Source organism: Phalacrocorax aristotelis, chromosome 2 (assembly GCF_949628215.1).
Source record: "Phalacrocorax aristotelis chromosome 2, bGulAri2.1, whole genome shotgun sequence".
Taxonomy (NCBI): Eukaryota; Metazoa; Chordata; class Aves; order Suliformes; family Phalacrocoracidae; genus Phalacrocorax; species Phalacrocorax aristotelis.
The window spans coordinates 10093052-10111883 of record NC_134277.1 but is presented as its reverse complement, the minus strand read 5'-3'; the positions used below and the strand labels follow the sequence as shown (position 1 = coordinate 10111883).

At 41.3% G+C, this 18832-nt stretch overlaps 1 protein-coding gene across 1 annotated transcript; it reads right to left on the bottom strand.

The window, feature by feature from the left end:
- Positions 1–685: 685 nt before the first annotated feature.
- Positions 686–18145, bottom strand: RNF32 (ring finger protein 32). Its single transcript, XM_075082367.1, has 8 exons — positions 18064–18145; positions 15307–15577; positions 10156–10298; positions 8421–8453; positions 7863–7987; positions 7544–7652; positions 1456–1620; positions 686–1112 (listed from the first exon to the last, which is right to left on the bottom strand). Exons 2-8 carry the CDS (start codon positions 15419–15421, stop codon positions 873–875), a joined length of 930 nt encoding a protein of 309 aa, XP_074938468.1. The 5' UTR covers positions 15422–15577; positions 18064–18145; the 3' UTR covers positions 686–872.
- Between the last annotated feature and the right edge of the window lie 687 nt (positions 18146–18832).

Genomic DNA, 18832 nt, shown 5'->3' with positions numbered 1-18832 from the left:
GTGACCGCCTCACTTGATGCGCGACACAACTTGATCTTGGCGGCGTTATTTGGAAGCTCGCTATCAGTTGACCGGTTACTGCCTTTTTATGCAAAATTAATTTTTGTATTACCTTGATATGTTGCTATTTCGTTTCAGCTTCTGACTTCTGCCTTTATACTTTTGCTCATACTTTTCTTACAAATTATCTGTGGTGACCTGGCTCAGTTTCAGCAATGCAGAGCTGAAAAGTCATAATCATGGTTTTATTTCTCTTGCAAATGGTCAGTACTTGCTGTGTTCCAGGTCCTCTGAAGTTCTGAAATGATCCCACATCTTCGAGGGCTGCTTTTATCTACCTACAGCTCTCTGGAGTTGGGCAGTTGTTCAGGCAGATGCAGCAGCCAGGGTTCTAGTTAGTAAGTGTGGCTGAAGGAAAAGGTGGGGGGGGAACCCAACCAACCAAAATGCCCCAAAACGTTTCTTGCTACAGCCACGAGTTGCAGTAGCAGCAGTGCTTGTGAGTGGGAGCCTCTGCTGCTACAGATCAAATCAGGTGGAAAAAATGAGGTGGGGGATGCTAACAGGGTATTGGGGAATGGCCGCACTGCCTGAGACACTGTGGCTCGTCTTTGGTAAGGGAAATGAACATGGAGGAGGGTGGGAGTGACAGAGGAATAAAAAAATATGCTGGAAGACTGAAGGTGAAACTGAATGTAAAAGGGAAGCAACAGCACCCTTCTAACTTTTATTTCTCTAAATACAAGGTGAGTACCATCATCCATGCAAAATAATTTGTTCTTGGAATATGTGGCTCTGAGAAGACTTCACAGTTAGAAGTACACATGTTGTCAGCTACGATCTATGAGGTGGCTCATTATGAGCCACGCGCATCAACATTTGAGGATTTTCTTTTGATAGTATGAGCGACATAAAGGACAAATACGTCGCTCTCCCAAGGAAAACTCTTCAAATGCTTGAAGACAGGTACGATGAAACAAATGTGAACAAGAAAGCAGAACGGCCTGTTGTGAAAATGGATTGCTGTTACCAGAGAAGAGGCCGGCAGGATGAACTGTAGGACTGAGCGGCATGATGCAGATGGGACAGTCAAATATCTCTTGCCGAAATGCCTGAGTCAAAACAAACAAACCAGCCTGTGGTGAAACAATGGAAGGGAACTATGCCAGCAGTACGCTAATTCAAATGTGCACATTTTGACTAGTGTATTTTGAGAAACCGTTAGCATTTTGGTTCTCACTTTGTCTACAGCCTCTTTGGGCTCTTTAGCTGAGTAGAAGAGTGATGCTGCTGAGGGAAACCTCTGACCTGTAAAACGTTTTTAATATTTCTGTTTTGGAGCAGATGGACCAAAATTTAAGAAAAAAACCCACGCAATTGTGCTGAAAAGACTGCCATGCCTCAAAAGAGCATGAAAGAGCTTATAAATGCAAAACTACTTAAAAGCCAACCCACCTGCATCTGGATCTTCTCCCAGTCAGTTTCACTTATTAATATTTCTTTTCCTTCCGCCTGCTGAAACACATCTCGACTTGCAGCTATAGAATAATCTATCTCAGAAAAAAATTCGTCCAGGTTGATGTCATAAGAACTCAGCAACCGATGGCTGATCTGTTGAACCTGAGAAGAAACCCGACTGCTGTTAGGTTTGGCGTTACCTACAGGCAGTTCATGCGGGTGAATCACAACAAGCGGCCCTGAGGAGTTGCACGGCCTGTGGAATCTTGTTCCGATTCGTAGCTGGTCTCCAGTGCTCATTTAGAGGTTAAAGCTATCAGGCCCCCAGATGCCACTGATGGGCCGTTTTTCTAGAAAGGATACACAGGGTGTTCATCGCTGAACTTTACCAAAGTAGCTGTACTGGTGTTAACCCCTACGGGCGCAGCACAGGGGTGCAGAGGGTACCGCTGTGTTGGAGAAAGGAAGCACAGAGCGTAGCTGGGTGGTTGTTACTTGATGGGAAACCAGTGCATCGCTGGGGCTTGGTTAAAGGCGTGATAAGCAATGACAGAAGAGGCATCTCGGGTATTGTCTTTTTTTTGTCCTTTTATGTCCTAATGCCTTAAGTATGTTTCTGCGTGTTGCACGTGGGCCTCAGCAATCTGGGCACCATATCTGAAGATGCTCTCACTAGCGCTCAGCAAAATAACCACCTAAAAGCAATGGATGCCTCTTTTGCTCATGTCCTCCAGTGCCATCCCAGCTGCCACAATAGGTGGAAGCTCCGTAGGGAGTCACGCAAGTCTTAGACTTGCCTTTTGTGACTCTGCTAGTAAATGCTTTCAGCAGTTTTAAGGAGTATTCCAACACCTGGGCGGTGACCGTGCAATGCGAGCCCTTCTCTCCACCCCTCTCCTGCCAGTGGATACTTCATGGGAAAGCAGGGAGCCCTCTTCTCGGGGAGGATGGATGGGAAGTGGGAGGTGAGGTGGCGGAAGGGTGGTTGCCAAGGTCAGACAGCCCGATGGTACCTGAACACTTCCCTGTTGTTTCATTTCCCTTCTTTTAGTAGCTTTTATCTACCAGGGCGTGTGCTGCCTTACAGCTGCTGAAGTGACCCTTCATAGCGGAATATTCAACGTGAACTGTTCTAGACCCAAAGGAATCAAGAGCCCAAATTCCACAAAAACTATCTGAAAAGCTCACTTAACATTCTAAGATTTAATTTAAACTTTGAATTTCTGAAATGTCTTCTAAGATGATGAAAAAATTTATCAGTTAATGTTTTATAGAAGAACTGACTTATGTCCATAGTGTCTGTGGGTTTCACCAGAAATCTTTCTCAATAAAAACTTAGGTGGATGTTTCTAACATTAGTCTTAAGGGAAATAGTGAAAATCATCACAAGGCAAGTTGTTTTGCTTCTTAATGTTAGATTTGATCCTTTTTATTTTATGGTTTGATTCACTGCTGAGACCTGTATTTCCAAATTATCCCTAACACAACAGCACATTGAAAGGCTGCATCCATTTGTCAGTACAAGTAACTTAACAGGTATGTTTGCTTAACGTAACTTTAAAAAGAGAATAGAAAAGAAAAAAGAAAGTGCCCTAAGCCCCTCCTATAGTGTATGTATTCAAATCACAGCATGATAGGCAAAGCAGCAGTCTCTTCCATACTCTGTGAGAGAATTTGTGTCTAGCATGGAGCAGCTGGGTAACCTTGTGCTCCCCCCATGATTGTTCACTGTCAAGAAAGAAGAAAAATCTGATTCTGTCCCACACCGACCTACACACTGACCTCTCATGGTATGTGTAAACAAAAAAACAAACAAGAATCCCACCACAGGCCTCCTTCAATATTTACACTTCATGGTCTCAAAACAATCCCAAACCATGACACTGGGCTTTCTGAGTGAGACATGAAATACTGATGCACTGTGCTTCAGTCAGGTTATGTCTTTAATATTTCAATGTGTTTGTGTATTTACTTAAAACTTCCTAGGACTGTTATTGTTTATCCAAACTGTTGTTCCCTGGGTTCTGGAACTGAACCCACTCCACACTGCAATTTTAACTGCTTTTACTGATTTCATTTAAAAATTTGAATTCAGGAAGAACAGAGTAAGAGTACACCTAAACCTTAAGCAACTCCTGGCTTCTGTTCAACACCAAGTAAAGGTTGATCCACTTGAAAACACTTTTGGTCCAGATTTGTGCTTGGTCTTCATTTACCTTGGTATCAAACTTGAACAGACCTGAACCGTTTCCATAAGCAAGCTAGGGGGATGTAACAAAGCTGGAGCAGCTGTGACGCTGCTTTCCAATAGCCTCTCAGGACCCAAAATGTAAGGAAAAGCAACCATGCTTTAACTCTGCCTTTACCCAGGGTCTATTTCTGTGAACATGGGAGCAACCCAGACAGCACGTGGTGGTCAGTGCCAGGAGTTGGCCTGTCTTAGTGAACTAGGCTACATCTGGACAGGTTGCTGAGCAAAACTAACCGACCAGGAGAGCTGAGCGCAGGGGCTGCATGAAGCAAGCAATGCCCCGGTGCTGCTTGCTCCTTTTTTTTGCTCAGCAGGGACAAACTCTCCATTTCTCCCCTGAGCTTGCACTTGTGTTTCTCTTTGCCATTTCACTGAGTGCTCTGAAAGTCCTCTCATTAGTCTCCTTGAGTAGAAACTGTAAAAATAGAGGAAAACTCTTCTCCTGCCTGAGCCAGTGATCTACTAACTTCCCCTGCTGCTGAGATACTATCTGCTTTGAGCTATGCCTGTATTTTCTGCAGTATGACCTGACCCAACCCATATCCATCAATCAGCAAAGAAACTCTAAGGCTGGGATGAAAAAAAGGTGTAACTGAAATTTAACCCCAAATTTTTGCTAACTGGCAAATTGGTGCGAACTGGCAGCATGGACAGAAAGGAAATAAGCATTTTGTGTGATTTATTGGCATTAACACTTTCTAGGATTTAAATATTAAATCCTACTGTGTTTTAATGCATAATACTGAGTAAACTTTTTTCCCTAGAACAAGTGAAACTGATCAATTGAATTTATTTCTGAAAACACCATACCTCTATAGTTTATGTCTGTGACTTCTTAAAACTTGCATAGAATGGCATAAACTGAATATGTGAAATAATACTCCATCGGCATGCAAAACTACATCAGTTGTCTGTACAGCAGCACAAGACTATGATAAAATAAAACGATGAAACAAAGCACCGAGGTGAACTTTGTCCATAGGGAAGCCTTTTTAAGTGATCCAATGTCAGCAAATTGCTTACTAATGTGTTGACTTATGGCAACCCTCAAAAGTAAAATGAAAAGGCTGGAATTTACAGCATATCAATGAATCTGTTGATAAGCTTTTACTGGTTTAATATCCTCCTAGTTTTGCTGCTTGGAGCCACTTCAAGTTAGCAACAGAATGTTTACCATCTCTGTGTGATAAAGGAAGTCAAACGACTAAACAAATTCCAGGACCATTATACTGTTTGGTGAGATTTAAATTAAAATCGTTGGGAGAAATCATGTGGAGGGGGGGAGGAAGAAGCTAAAGTTGACCACATCATTTCACAATGACTTACCTCGCTTCCTGAACAACAGCAAGGTTTTTAGCCAAGCTGGAGATAATGTAATGCATTTGAAAAGATTTAATTGCACCAGTAAAAGACTACACCACAATTAAATGACATGCAGAAGTGACATTTATAGGTAGGATCAAAGAAATCCACTACCTAACATGCTGAAGCAACACCCTGCTTTCTGTACATAGTAGTGCTAAAAAGTAGCCTGCTTTGGTTTCAGTGACCTTTCTTATCTCCTTTGATCTAGATTATTAAAAGTTTTAACGATAGGTGTAATAAGGGCTACTGTAGCGCCCTGAAAGAGGTAATATGTGTCCTTCCTAGTACTAATATTTCAGACCTTGCTTTTTATTATGTGATATTTATTTAAGAGTATGAAACTTGACATTTAACCTTTGTGATCCTTCCAGAGGAGATAGGATTATTAAAAATTAGATTTTTTCCCAATGGTGATGCCATTTGATTATGCTAATGTTTAGGGAGCGACATTTTAAAAGCACAGCACAAGTTTGAGGGGCAAAATTTATTTTAGAAAAGCATTTTAGCATCTGGAAATGGATAGCTCCTTGTGAAAGATTTCTTTAGTGTTTTCATTAACCAACACTTAAAAGCATAAGAGTGAACAGTGGGAAAACTCATCTACAATTCCCACTTGAAAGCCACTAGGGAAAATAAGTATATATCCTTTAATCACAGTTGGCCAGAAGTCATTTAAACCTGGCTAATCCATATGAGAAGACTTCATAAATTTATTGTTAATAGAGGGTGAAGACGCAGTGCCCATTTTGTTCCCTGCAAAACCCCAAAGTGCTACATATGAGAATGATTTCCTAGTGCTGCGGGCTATATGTGGAAACTATCTTACACTAAGACCGTCCCGTGGCTTACAATATGATGAAATGCAGGCAGTCTAGCAGGCTGTTTCTCCGTAAAACAGGTATCTTGGCAGGGGCCCCAAAAGCCAGCCTGTTGTAGGCAGCGTGGTAGACCGCTACTGTAGCCATCTGCAGTTCGGTGAAAGAAATTTTAACAAATGACACTCAGCTGCAGCTTTCAGCATATTTAGAAGCCTTCTCCAACTTCCCTTCACTGAGACCCTGTTTATAGCTAAGCGTGGCATCTTGAGCATGCAGAAAATTGAGAACCTTATTGGGAAAGAAGCATACGACTGTTTCCCCAGTCTTCCATGAAGAAATATCCAAGTTGTTATGTTTTCTGTTCCCATCGTGCTGCTTGAGGGCAGTCACAATACACCTAAGGATTCGCTTCCTCCAGCCTTCCGTGTTTGAACACTTTCAAAGTAACATTAGCTTTCTTCAGTTACCTCCATATACATTTTCCCTTTTACAGGGGGCTTTGCAGATTACAAAGGCACCATAGCAACCAGCGAGCTGTCTCAGCGTTATGGCTGACAGCAGGGTTTCCTGTCTCCCCCTGCCACTGTTACCACACCAGCAGGAGAGTGGTACCAGTTCTGTTGCAAGAGTCTGCAAGGTCACCTCTAGGGTGCCAATCCAGCAAGAGAGGGTCTTTGCCTCCAAAGCTCTCCTCCAACAGGATACAGCGAAGTAAGTGTGAACATAATGACAGACAGTAACAAGACTTTTTCTGCAAGCACTCTTCTGTTTAACTAAAGCAGTGATTTAAAAAGCAAACAACCAATTTAGGTATTGGTTTAAACCTACCACTGATGGGGTAAGAGTATTTTCCTAGCTGCATTCACTAGCTGCATTGAAATGGCTGTCTTGCATGGCATTGTCTGCTAACCAGGCTGTTGGGTAATCTGGACTGAAGACGGCTTCTCTCACTCCCCAAGGGACGGTTCGGTCATCGCTGAGGATGGGTCAGAGCAGCTTTTGTTAACCAAAAGGTTAGGTGGGCTGGCTGTTACTAAATTGGGGGAAGACTGGGAGCTGGCAAGGGAGGACTTGAGGACTGCACAGGGATGCTGCAGCAGCTTTAACTTGAAGGCAAGCGGGGTCATTGCAAAATGCTTGCACCTGATTTGGCCTCATTTGTATGGGGTCAGGACCCTAATTTGTTACAGTCTGACTTGTGTCTGAGCAGAAGCTAAAGGGCAAAGCTACAGACTGGAGCTATCCAGTTCAGTGTCCAGTGAGGGAGCAATCACAGTGAAAAGAGGTTATGACTGTTTATGGATTTATTTGTTTCTTCCTTTACTATACCCCCTTCATCTAATTCTATAGGAAAACAGATTACTGTGATTTATCAAAGAGAGGGAAATACAGAGCCTCACAAAACGGCCACTATTCTTGGCCTAGGCAAAAGGCAGACCTTAAAATTAAATATTTAAATGATTTTTCTTGCTTCTACATTGTAAAGGGAATGGAAGGAACAGACTAACAAAACAACTGAGTACATCCCATGTTGCCTCTTGGATATGAATAAGAAGCAATAAATGAAAAGGTAGAGAGCTGATATTCAGGTTTGATTCAAGGGAGCTGAATCAGAGCAAAGAAACAGACCAAAGAAGCCAATGCAACATACCTTCTTCTCAAAGAACTGCTTTCTTAATTTGCTGTCTTTAGGAGGCACTGTTTTTCTCAAGTTTTTATACCATTTTTGAACAATATATCCTCTCCAGGAAGCCTGAATTCTGTAAGAAACGATTTTGCTCAAGAAAAGGAAACTCAAATTTACGTAATTTTACTACTTATATGAAACAATTTTATCCATGTTTTAAAACTTTGAATTTTGCAGTGCATTTATTCCATCTAGTTTCTTATTAAAGTTTTAACGCATTTTGAACGTTATTTAGAAAGAAATACTATCCAGTGACAACACCTGTAGCAGAAGTAAGGCTTACCTAACAGCGCACTTCATTTTAAACAAGCGTGCCCCATCGTGCATTACTCTGGTCTGATACTGCTCTTTTCTACACATAGGACAGGACTTTTTACCTGTAAATTTTTCAAAGGCTTTCAGGCATGCCTGAAAAGATAACTGCAATTACAACATATTTCATATCATTGGAACAGGATAGATTACAGAATGTGAAACCAGTTTATTCATTTATCCACGAACACTCTACAGGATGCATATTTTTATAAATAAAATGTTAAGAGAATTTTGTAAACTGCCATGTATTTGCATGAAATTTCATTAAACTATTCCCGCTTAGAATACAAATGTATAGCTCAGTGAAAAACTATGTTTTCCCATATGGTTTTTAAAAAAAGTAATAAAATGGAATAAAGTGCCTCATCATAAAGGAGCCTTAAATTATATTTCTCACCATAAAAATCTGGAATCAAAATTACTTTTCAAGATGATTACATTTAATTCATTAAGATATTCACTTAAGTAGCTGAATTAAAATACTAATTTATTATGTGCTTGAATAGTTATATAAAAATGTACTCACTTTATGGAATACATGGGAACACGAAAGCAGCACCTGTTTTTCAAAAGAAAAAAAATAACCTGACTTTAAACCATTCTAAAAGCTGAAAAGTAAAAAATGCTGACAAGAAAAATTCTGACTGCCTGGAAGGTCGTCAGTTTCATTCTGTTACCACTGAAGGCCTTTCCGGTGAAAATAAAATTAGCATCCTACAGAAATTATTTCATATATTACATCTTAAACCAATATGTGAATTTTGTGTTAAAAACACATGGAGTGGTAGAAAGCGAGACATGCCAACTGCTACTGACTGGAGGAAAAGATTATAAAGCAAGTACTTAATGTAAACTAATTTTTTCCCCTTTTCCTCACAGAGACATTAAATTTCAAAAGTGATATACATCAAATGCAGCATTTCACACAAAAAAACCCCAAAACAATAGAGAAAGCATGTTCACAGGCTACAAGAAAACTTCACCTTTATCTGACCTAAATTCCCACCAAATGCTGATGATCTCCATCCTGACAAAAGATGCAAAGTTGGACAAAAAAGGCAGTTGGCTCTTAGAGGAAGGAAAAACTGGGAAAGGACTGAAAACCAGAACAAGCAGTGTGCACTATTGAGCTAGCAAACACAAAAGGATTAACAGCTAGCAGCCAGCTGAAGGGAAAGCTTTCAGATACAGTGGCTTTTTTCCCTTGAGGGAGGAAAGCTAACGAAACACTGAGGACAAAAAGAATTCCAGAGGCATTTCCCTTTTTGTGCCAAATCTGAAGTAACCTTTTTAATGAGTGCTGTCTTTTGCTCTCTCTTGTGAAGCTTTAGACTTTCAGGGTAGCCAGAAATTGGCAGAATGGTCTTTTGCCAGATCCATCCCACCTGTCTCTGGACAATTGTACACCTTCAGTTAATGTTGCTGTAAAAAGAAGCAAAAGCCCTGTATTGAAGGTTATTAAAAGACCTTGGTTCACATCACAGACTCGTTTGTAAAAAGTCTTCAAGAAAAATTAAAAAGGGGAACTGGCAAAAAGAAACCACCCTAGAATGTGCTGTGGAAAGAAACTTGTAAGCAGTTGGGATAATTCTTCTAATTACCATCATCACCTCTCTGAAGCAGCACTCTTCTTCGATCAGTCACTTGTCCCTTTTGCTTAATATTTTCAAGATGATAGATGAGAGGATCTGATAAAGCATGATGTATTTATGCTTATGCTACACACATGCATTGAATAAAGCCATAAAGGTAAAATGCAAGCATTTCTTCATATAACTTAAGGAAGTGACTGACTGGTATTAAGAGTACACCTACCTCAATTTGCCAGATAGAAATAACTATTGAACTAAACTGCAATTAACAAAACTTGTGAGAAAACCAAAATTAAATTAAATTGTGTAATTAGTAAAGATTTACCATTCTGATGAATTAAGGCTAGGATCGTATCTCACAGGAGTTTAAATGAAGTACAAAATAGCTTATACCTGCTTTGCAAGAACAGATAAAAGGGCTGATTACCTTCTCTGCTGTCATAACTTCAGAAGTGAACAAACACTACCTACCTTTCTCTACCATGCCATGTCCAAGATACTTTCAGAGTTGACTACCGATAGCTGTGTCCAGCTGTTAAGTGCTAAACGGTGTCTTAAACTAGAATCCTTCATTTCTTTCCTTTCTTCCTCCAGCTAATGATTTTTAGCAGTAGCTCTGGAAAATTTTTTTTAAATACAATTGTGTAGTCCACACCATTATACACGTACCTGAGGTTGAAGTGCAAATTCTTTCCTGCATATTGCACAAGGCTGTATGGAGTCTCCATGCTGCATGGATCTCTGCTTTATTTTTGCCCATTCTTCAGTAGTTAGTGGCAAGGAAGGAGGCTCGACTAGGCCTAGCTTCTGAGCTGTAGACAACAACAACAGATCACTGAATAAAACCCATTGGCAAATGCAGACAATGGATTTTCTTCATGTGAAATTAATCAGTGATGAACTTGTTTAAAAATACTTTATACAGATACTTCATATAAATCTATCATCAGACAGACCACTGGCAGGCAACATACTTCCTACTATTGGTTAGCTATTCAGTAATTGTCAGAACTTCTTTTACATACAGGATTTATACAAGAAGTTTTTAAATGTAAACTTTTATTTGCTGAGTAATTGAACTTATTTTGATACCTTTCCACAGGTATTATGATGGGGAATATTAAGTAGACAACGTAACAATGCACAGTAATGTAATTTTGTTTGTACTAAACAAAGTCTCTGTCAGAATTAATTTGTGAAGGTTTCTTCAGCCTAATGTTTTTGTATTATCAAAAATAAAAATTAACACAGTGGTATAATAAAAAACTGTTGCTGGTGCAAAATGCTGAAGTGCAATTAGCCTGTCATGGGTGCAAGAGAAAAAAAGAGCATAAAAAACCAAAAAGAGATTACAAGACACCAGTGATAGCATCACTGTGATAGCTGAGCTTGTCGATCTCCAGTGATAACTGTGAGGTGCCTTGCTGCATGCCTGTCTGAAATCTCTGCCTTCTCCAAGAAGGAATCAATGAAAACACGATATTCCCCCCTGACCCCACAGATGGCAGATAAAGTCCAGTGTCGCTATCTCTGTAGTAAAACATATGCTAGTCGGTAGAGCAAGGAATAGATCTTTGTCATCTTTGAAGACCAGAGGATGCAGCTCGCGTGGACTGATCAAAGTCAACAGAGGAATGCTCAAGGTATGTGTAATAAGCCAGTAACACGAGTCCATGAGGCCTCAATGGTATCTGCTAAAACCAGAAAGGAAGAGGGACGTGCAATAGTTTGAATGCAAGCTGGTGACACCTAGATGAGAGATTTAGTTCTAAATGGGAAGGGAAAGGGTCAACTCTTTCATTCATACAAAAATCTTTGCATAAACCAGACATTAATAAGCAGCACTTATTTGTTCTGTATGAGCTTTCAAATTCCCATCAGACAGACCGTGTATCCAAACCCATTATACTAGTTAGTCACAAAGAGAAAAGGAATCCTAACAAACCCAAGAATGGGATTTTGGTGGTCACAGAATGGTAGGGGTTGGATGGGACCTCTGGAGATCATCTTGTCCAACCCCCCTGCTTGAGCAGGCACACCCAGAGGAGGGGCCACAGCACCATGGCCAGGCGGGTTCTGAACGTCTCCAGGAAAGGGACTCCACAGCCTCCCTGGGCAGCCTGTGCCACTGCTCTGGCACCCACACAGGAAAGTTGTTTTTCCCTCATATTGAGGTGGAACTTCCCGTGTTCCAACTTGTGCCCATTGCCCCTTGTCCTGTCGTTGGGCACCACTGAAAAAAAGTCCGGTCCCGTCTTCTTGACACCCACCCTTTAGATATTTAAGTATTGATGAGATCCCCATGCTCAAGTATCTGATTATTCTAGGACAGGATTTGTTAATTTTTGAGAGAAGAATTCTGCTCCTGAGCTCATCCATCTACAGATGTGTATCGTTAATCATTTAAAAGTGCACAAAACTGTCTTTGATCTTTTAAAAAGAACTTTTGTGAGGTACTAAAGGAATTATAAGGAATACTTTCTTCCCTCTAGTTGAACTATCTGCCTGACCTACTTCCTTGTGAGCTCACGACATCCTTCAAACGTAAATCAATTTGATTCCATATCTTAGAACAACAGGATGGCTTTGAGATTTCAAGCTGGGTCAGTTTATGCTTTTGGATCTACGTGGAAAGTGCTTTCTCTGCATATGGTTTGGTTCACATACACCCTACCTTGTTACTTTTGTTACCCTTGTAAAGGTATCAAGTCAAAAGTAAGCAATGCATGTAAACCTAAGTATCAGAAGAAAACTTGAGTCAGTGAATGCTGTGGATGACATCGGTGGTCACATACGGATTGTCTTAGAGGCATACCGTTTCAGTTCCTGGACAACTCAATACCCAGACACAAACACGGCACCTCTGCACATGCAGGAGCTCGCAGCTCTGCCTGCAGGCTATGGGCTAGGATTCAAACCATGCCGTGTCAAGCAGCAAAGTGCATACGTGTGTATTTACAGCATTGTAATTTCAGATTTTAAAATATTCACTGTATTAACATAAAACAGCGTTGTTTATCCATTTTTGGTGCAGTTAAATGCTTTTATCTGGTGCTTTTTATGGTAAAAAATAATATGAGCTTTAAGAGAACATGATGGATCCTGCAAACTTTCTGGAGTCTAAAAACTAGTTCGGAACATGTAGTTTTCTTAAAGCTTACTCATCAATTGCTGAAATTGGTAGCTAAGTGACAAGGAAGTTTTCCTAATCATGACTGCTTTCCCTCTTGACCATTCAACCCTTGAAGAGCATATATTGCACAGAACAGTGCTTCTGTTACAAAATAAGAATCAAATTATAAAATACATGATAAAAGTTTCAGTAAAAACATACCAAGTTTCACCTGACAGTAATACTTAAGAGTAAGGAAACAAGATCCCATTTTGATAGTCCAATATATACAAGCGATGGTCTTTATAATGAGAAAATCTGGATTTGCAGGGAGCAAACACAATAGCAAACCAGTCACAGCATGAAAGACAATATCACAACATAAAAAATGTCTACCCTTAATTTTCTTCAAGCACTGTGGTCAGAGACTACTTTAAGGAAGACAATGAGATGGCTTTGCAGAAAGCCTTTTGTATAACCCCAGGGTAAGAAAAAAATGCTTATTTAAAACTTTCACAAATGGATGATAAAAGCTGCCAAACAGGAAGAGATTGGCGGCAAAACTTAACTTCTAAATAATATAAAGCAGATGGGATACTTGTGAGGGACAGGTTATACAGGTGTTTAGAAGGAAAGCTTTCATACAACACAGTTGATGAAGGAAAATTGGCAGCGGGACACAAGAAGGGATATGTGGATGAAGCAAAAGGCTCTATGAAGATATTCTCAAAGCAGCACTTTGAATAAATACAAGCAATGAAACCCTACATTTGTCACGTCTCAAGACAGCCAGGAGTTTTCATGCTTATGCATCAAGCTTACAAGCCCAACCCATTTATTGACACACCCATTTACAACCAAGTGAGTTACTTATCCTAAAATGAACGTTAGCAAAATGATTACACATATTAACCTTTAAACTATTATTATTTGATTTTAGGACACAAGTCCCTGTTGAGAAAAATTTAATGATAGAGGCCTGTGAGATTTTGTTTGACTACCCACAAACTCAAGAAGAAAAAGGGGCATTAAATTAGTTTTCAAAGTTTTTTCACAGCTGTAACATTTAAACCACACAATAGTTATTAAGAAGAGAAAGCTTGACACAAGCATTTTAAAATAATGAGAGGCTATCACTGAAAATCCTAATAAGCAAAACCCAGAAACAACTGTAATTTTTAAAAACCTTTCAGCACATTCTTTCAAATCACTTGCACAAGCATTCATACAGGACATTTCAGTCAATGCTGTGATTTAAAGAGAAAATACTTTGTCTTTCTTATAATTGCAGAGAACATGCTCACACTTGGGCTGCATTTTTTCCCCACAACCTTTAGCTTCCATAATCACTTGTTATTTTTATTTGCGTTAACCCCAGTACCTCTCTGCTGTTTTCCCCCCCCATCCTCTCTTCTTTCAAATTCCTCTTCAAAATGAACCAAAGAAAAAACCCTCCCATGTTTAGAACTATAACCATATAAACATAGTAATAATCACCTTGTCTTACTACCTTTGTCCTATCACTTGTTACACTCGCTTGTTGTGTATTATCTTAAGTTACCCTCTTAACCTTCAGCTGATTCCAAAAGGCAGATGCCTGTGCTTGTAAGGAGCCTCATTGATTTACATGGTTCTTTAGAGCGGGGACTACTGTGACAGTTACTATAGCAAAGGCAACACGATCTTCAGAGAGGCCTAAGGGCATCTTTACGAAAAAGAATAAATAAAACAATTATTATTGATGATGAAACTTCATTATGCTTAAAACTGAAAATTGTGGAGCTGGAAGGTCCTTTGAGAAATGCCTAATCAAGACAACCGAAAGGAGGGAGACAAGTTGATGTTCATGGCAAGAATACCGTAGAAACCTTTAGAAAAGGGAAATATAAGACTGAAACTGATAGGCAGAAAGCCCATTTGGACTCCTGGTCTGTTAAGATGCTCCGTGGCTTTGTTTTTTTAAGCAATATTGCCTGTCGCTGCTGTACAACTATATTATTATAATACTATTTAAAAGTGAGTTTTCTCACCAGGCATCATTCCAAGCCCTCACATCTGTGACTTTTATCTTGTTGCATGTTTGCTTCTAAATTTGAAAAAGGTATTTAACTACAGGTGTTAATTCTTCCTGGGTTTAGCCCCAGGACCATTGTAAAAACAAACCTTTTTAACTTTGAGTAAAGGCGGGTATGTATTAACAAAGAATACATTTAATGCAGCACTAGTAAATGTCCTTTTACTGAATAAGGAATAAAACAAACCATTTCAAATACACTTAAAAAATCTTAATGCTAAAACGTTGCCCCAAATAAATACAATGTCAAAATCAGTGATGTTTGCATGAGAATATAAGGTAAAGAAAATTATGACAGTCAATATACAGAACCTATTTAAAAAAAAGTAGACTTCCTGTCTCTTAATGAAGACTTCTTCTTCATCAAGATGCACTAGTTTCTTCATTTTTACCTTCACTGTCACAAGAATAATATTTATTAATACATTTCAGGTATGAAAAGACACATTCAAGCCACTGACGGCAATTCCATTGTTTACCTGATGGCCTAAGCTGCTGAATTTTGACAAATTTTAAAACAAGATTTTATGCTGTTTATCATTAAATTGTCATATTGAACAGAAAGCTTAGCTTCCTCATTTTAGTTCATTTTAAATAAACACAAAAATTCACAAATCAGAATGTAATAGCTTACCTAACGTTAGCTGTGGAGGACTGGGATCAAGAAGATACTCCTTTTCTGCATCCTCCTTGTTTTTGCGGTGAGTGCTCTTTTTCCTTAGTCCAGCATCTACTACTGCTCTGACCATTTCTTTGTTCACGGATTTGTAAATGTTCTTGGTATTCCTTGTCCTTGACGTAAAAGGATCTGCTCATGAAAGATTCTGGAGCTGATGACTGTGTATTATATGAACCTGTAAAGCAACTGCAGAAACTGCTATCATCTCTCGTTTGGAAGAGCAGCCCTAAAAAGAAAAAAAAATTATTCAATCATTATAGTTATAAATGATTTTAAAACATATATATATTACCTAAATTAAAAGAAATTCTGTTCTTAGCCAATATTTTTGACTTATCAAAGGCTTTTATACACATGCAACTCCCATACTTGAAGCCTAACATACAATTACCAAAATATGAAATTTAAGATTGATGTTTCTGACGCATCCTAGTTTTAACTTATAAAAAGTCAAATGAAATCCTTGATTTATCATTTATATTAAATAAAATAGCAGTAATTTTAAAGTTTTAATTACTGAGCCCATAATTATTGTATGCAATAAACTCATTATGGACTATAAATGTTTGGCACGCCCAAACACATTTTAACTTCAATATAATTACAAACAATCCCAAAGGCTAACCTTACCTTCTGGAACACTGAATATAAACAAGAATATATTATTTTTATACAGGGAATGGGCTTCTCTATCTATTCCTCCATTTCTCCCCACCCTTCTGCCTTATTTTAAAAGATGGGAAATTGTACCTTGTAAAAATCATGATGTTCCATTGATAATCTTTAGCCAATTTTACAAAAGTTGTGTGGCTCTACAGACATGTACAAGAACTTGAATAATATTTCTTAGCAGAAGCAGCCTGATCAATAGCAGAAAAGAAACCTACAATTTAGAATCATAATCATATAATTATTAAAGTTGGAAAAGACCTCCAGGATCGTCAAGTCCAACTGTCAGCCCAACACCCCCAGGCCTCCTAAACCATGCCCTGAAGTGCCACATCTACATGTTTTTTGAACACCTCCAGGGATGGTGATTCCCCCACCTCCCTGGGCAGCCTGTTCCAATGCCTGACCACGTTTCAGTGAAGAAATTTTTCCTAATATCCAATCTAAACCTCCCCTGACGAAGCTTGAGGCAATTTTCTCTTGTCCTATCACTAGTAACTCGGGAGAAGAGACCAACACCCACCTTACCACAACCTCCATTCAAGTAGTTGTAAAGAGCAATAAGGTCTCCCCTCAGCCTCTTCTTCTCCAGACTAAACATCCCCAGCTCCCTCAGCTGCTCCTCATCAGGCTTGTTCTCCAGACCCTTCACCAGCTTCCTTCCCCTTCTCTGGAAACACTCTAGCACCTCAATGTCCTTCTTGTAGTGAGGGGCCCAAAACTGAACACAGGATTTGAGGTGCGGCCTCACCAGCGCTGAGTACAGGGGCACGATCACCTCCCTGCTCCTGCTGGCCACACTATTGTTGATACAAGCCAGGGTGCTGTTGGCCCTCTTGGCCGCCTGAGCACACGCTGGCTCATGCTCAGCCAGCTGTCAACCAACACCCCCAGGTCCTTTTCCTCCAGGCAGCTCTCCAGCCACTCCTCCCCAAGCCTGTAGCGTTGCATGGGGTTGTTGTGACCCAAGTGCAGGACCCGGCACTTGGCCTTATTAAACCTCATAAAACTGGCCTCGGCCCATTCATGCAGCCTGTCCAGGTCCCTCTGCAAAGCCTTCCTGCCCTCAAGCAGATCAACACTCCCGCCCACCTTGGTGTCATCTGCAAACTTACTGAGGGTGCGCTCGATCCCCTTGTCCAGATCATTGATAAAGACATTAAACAAGGCTGGCCCCAAATATGAGCCCTGGGGAACCCTGCTCATGACAGGCCACCAACTGTATTTAGCTCCATTCACCACAACTCTCTGGGCTCGGCCAGCCAGCCAGTTTTTTACCCAGCAAAGTGTACACCCATCCAAGCCATGAGCCACCAGCTTCTCTAGAAGGCAGCTTGTTTCACTCATTTTCTCCTAGGCCTACCACAGGAGACAGCTTAACATGTATTCCAGGCACAGAAGTTAACTGCATCCATAAACCACCAACTATGCCCCTCTCCTGTTAGCCTCACCTTGCCCTCAGTGGACTGCCCATAACATACACAGAATAGCCTCAAAATGAATGGCAGTAATCACGAATTCCAAGCTGAACCGAGGAAAAAAAATACAGCTGCAGCAATAAACCCCACTGAACTGTTCTGCCAGATGAATTTATTGTAGACAAGGAAGCCTGAAGTACATCAAGCAAGGATGATGTTTGCAAGCCCTGTGGGGCTCAAGCTGCTTTGCTGCTGTGTCGACTTCCTCATTGGTAGAGCAGAAAAACCTGCGGCATGGCTTGGTGGCAGAGGGTGATGTGACACCCTTTAAAGCTGCCTGTGGCTGTGCTTACAACGCTGGTCTGTTGTTCCTCCTGCTACCACCGCCAACCACGCGCTCGCCCAGTCACGCCTCCAGATCGCCTTCCACCTCAGGGTGAGCAGAGCGGCAGCGCTGCCGCCGCCACAGGCCCTCGGGCGGGGCTGCCATGTCCCCGGCGGGACGAGGGCGTCGCGCCCTGCCACCCAGCCCACGCGGCCGGGCCACCTCACGGCGCCGCCGGCACCGCGCCAACCCCCCGTCCGCGGCCTTGGCGCTCTTGGTCACCTCTTGCACGTTTTTTACCTCACAGACCAAGTCCCGGTGCCTGGCCGCGGCCCCGGTCCCCGAGGGCCGCCCCGCCGCTGCCCCTCCCCCGGCTGGGGCCGCGTTGCCGGGCAACGCCGCTCCCCGGCCTGGCAACGGCGGCGGCTGCGCAGGCGCGGTGGGCACGCGGGAAGGCGCTGAGGGAAGGAGCGTCCCTCTGCCTCTCGGGGCGGAGGGTTGTCGCCTCTCGCGGCCCGGCCTCAACTGCTACTTATAGGGTCACCCCTGCAAATGGCTCGATTTTCTCCAAACACCGAAGCCACATGCTTTCCTATATCTTGTCCTTGCTGGTTCATCCTCCCGTTTAGATCCAGTGTCTGATGTAACGTGGAGGTTGGTAGAGTACATTAATGGAAGCCCTCCATGTCATTTTGTCCTGAAGACTATTTTTCACTTTGCATTTTTCAATTTTTAATGTGTATTTTTAACTTAAGAACTGTTTTTTTTTAACCTGGCAGGTGATGAGAGGGAGGCCTTGTGATTATGGTACACAGAAGGGCTTCCTTCAGCAGTGACCTTTTAGCAGAGGTCTCCGGCTTCTCAAAACCTCCCAGCGATGGTGGCAGGGATCCACAGTCTTCAGCCATTTGCTCCAGTTGCCCCCCTGGTTAGTGATGAACACTGAGTCACTATCTGTGCTGCCTTAGTGCCAGTTGGCTCTTGATCTGTGGTCCACTGGGGATCAGTTCAGTCACGGGTGGCTCTGGTGTGAAAAACACCGTTAAGGTGATTGTTTCAGTAGCCATGA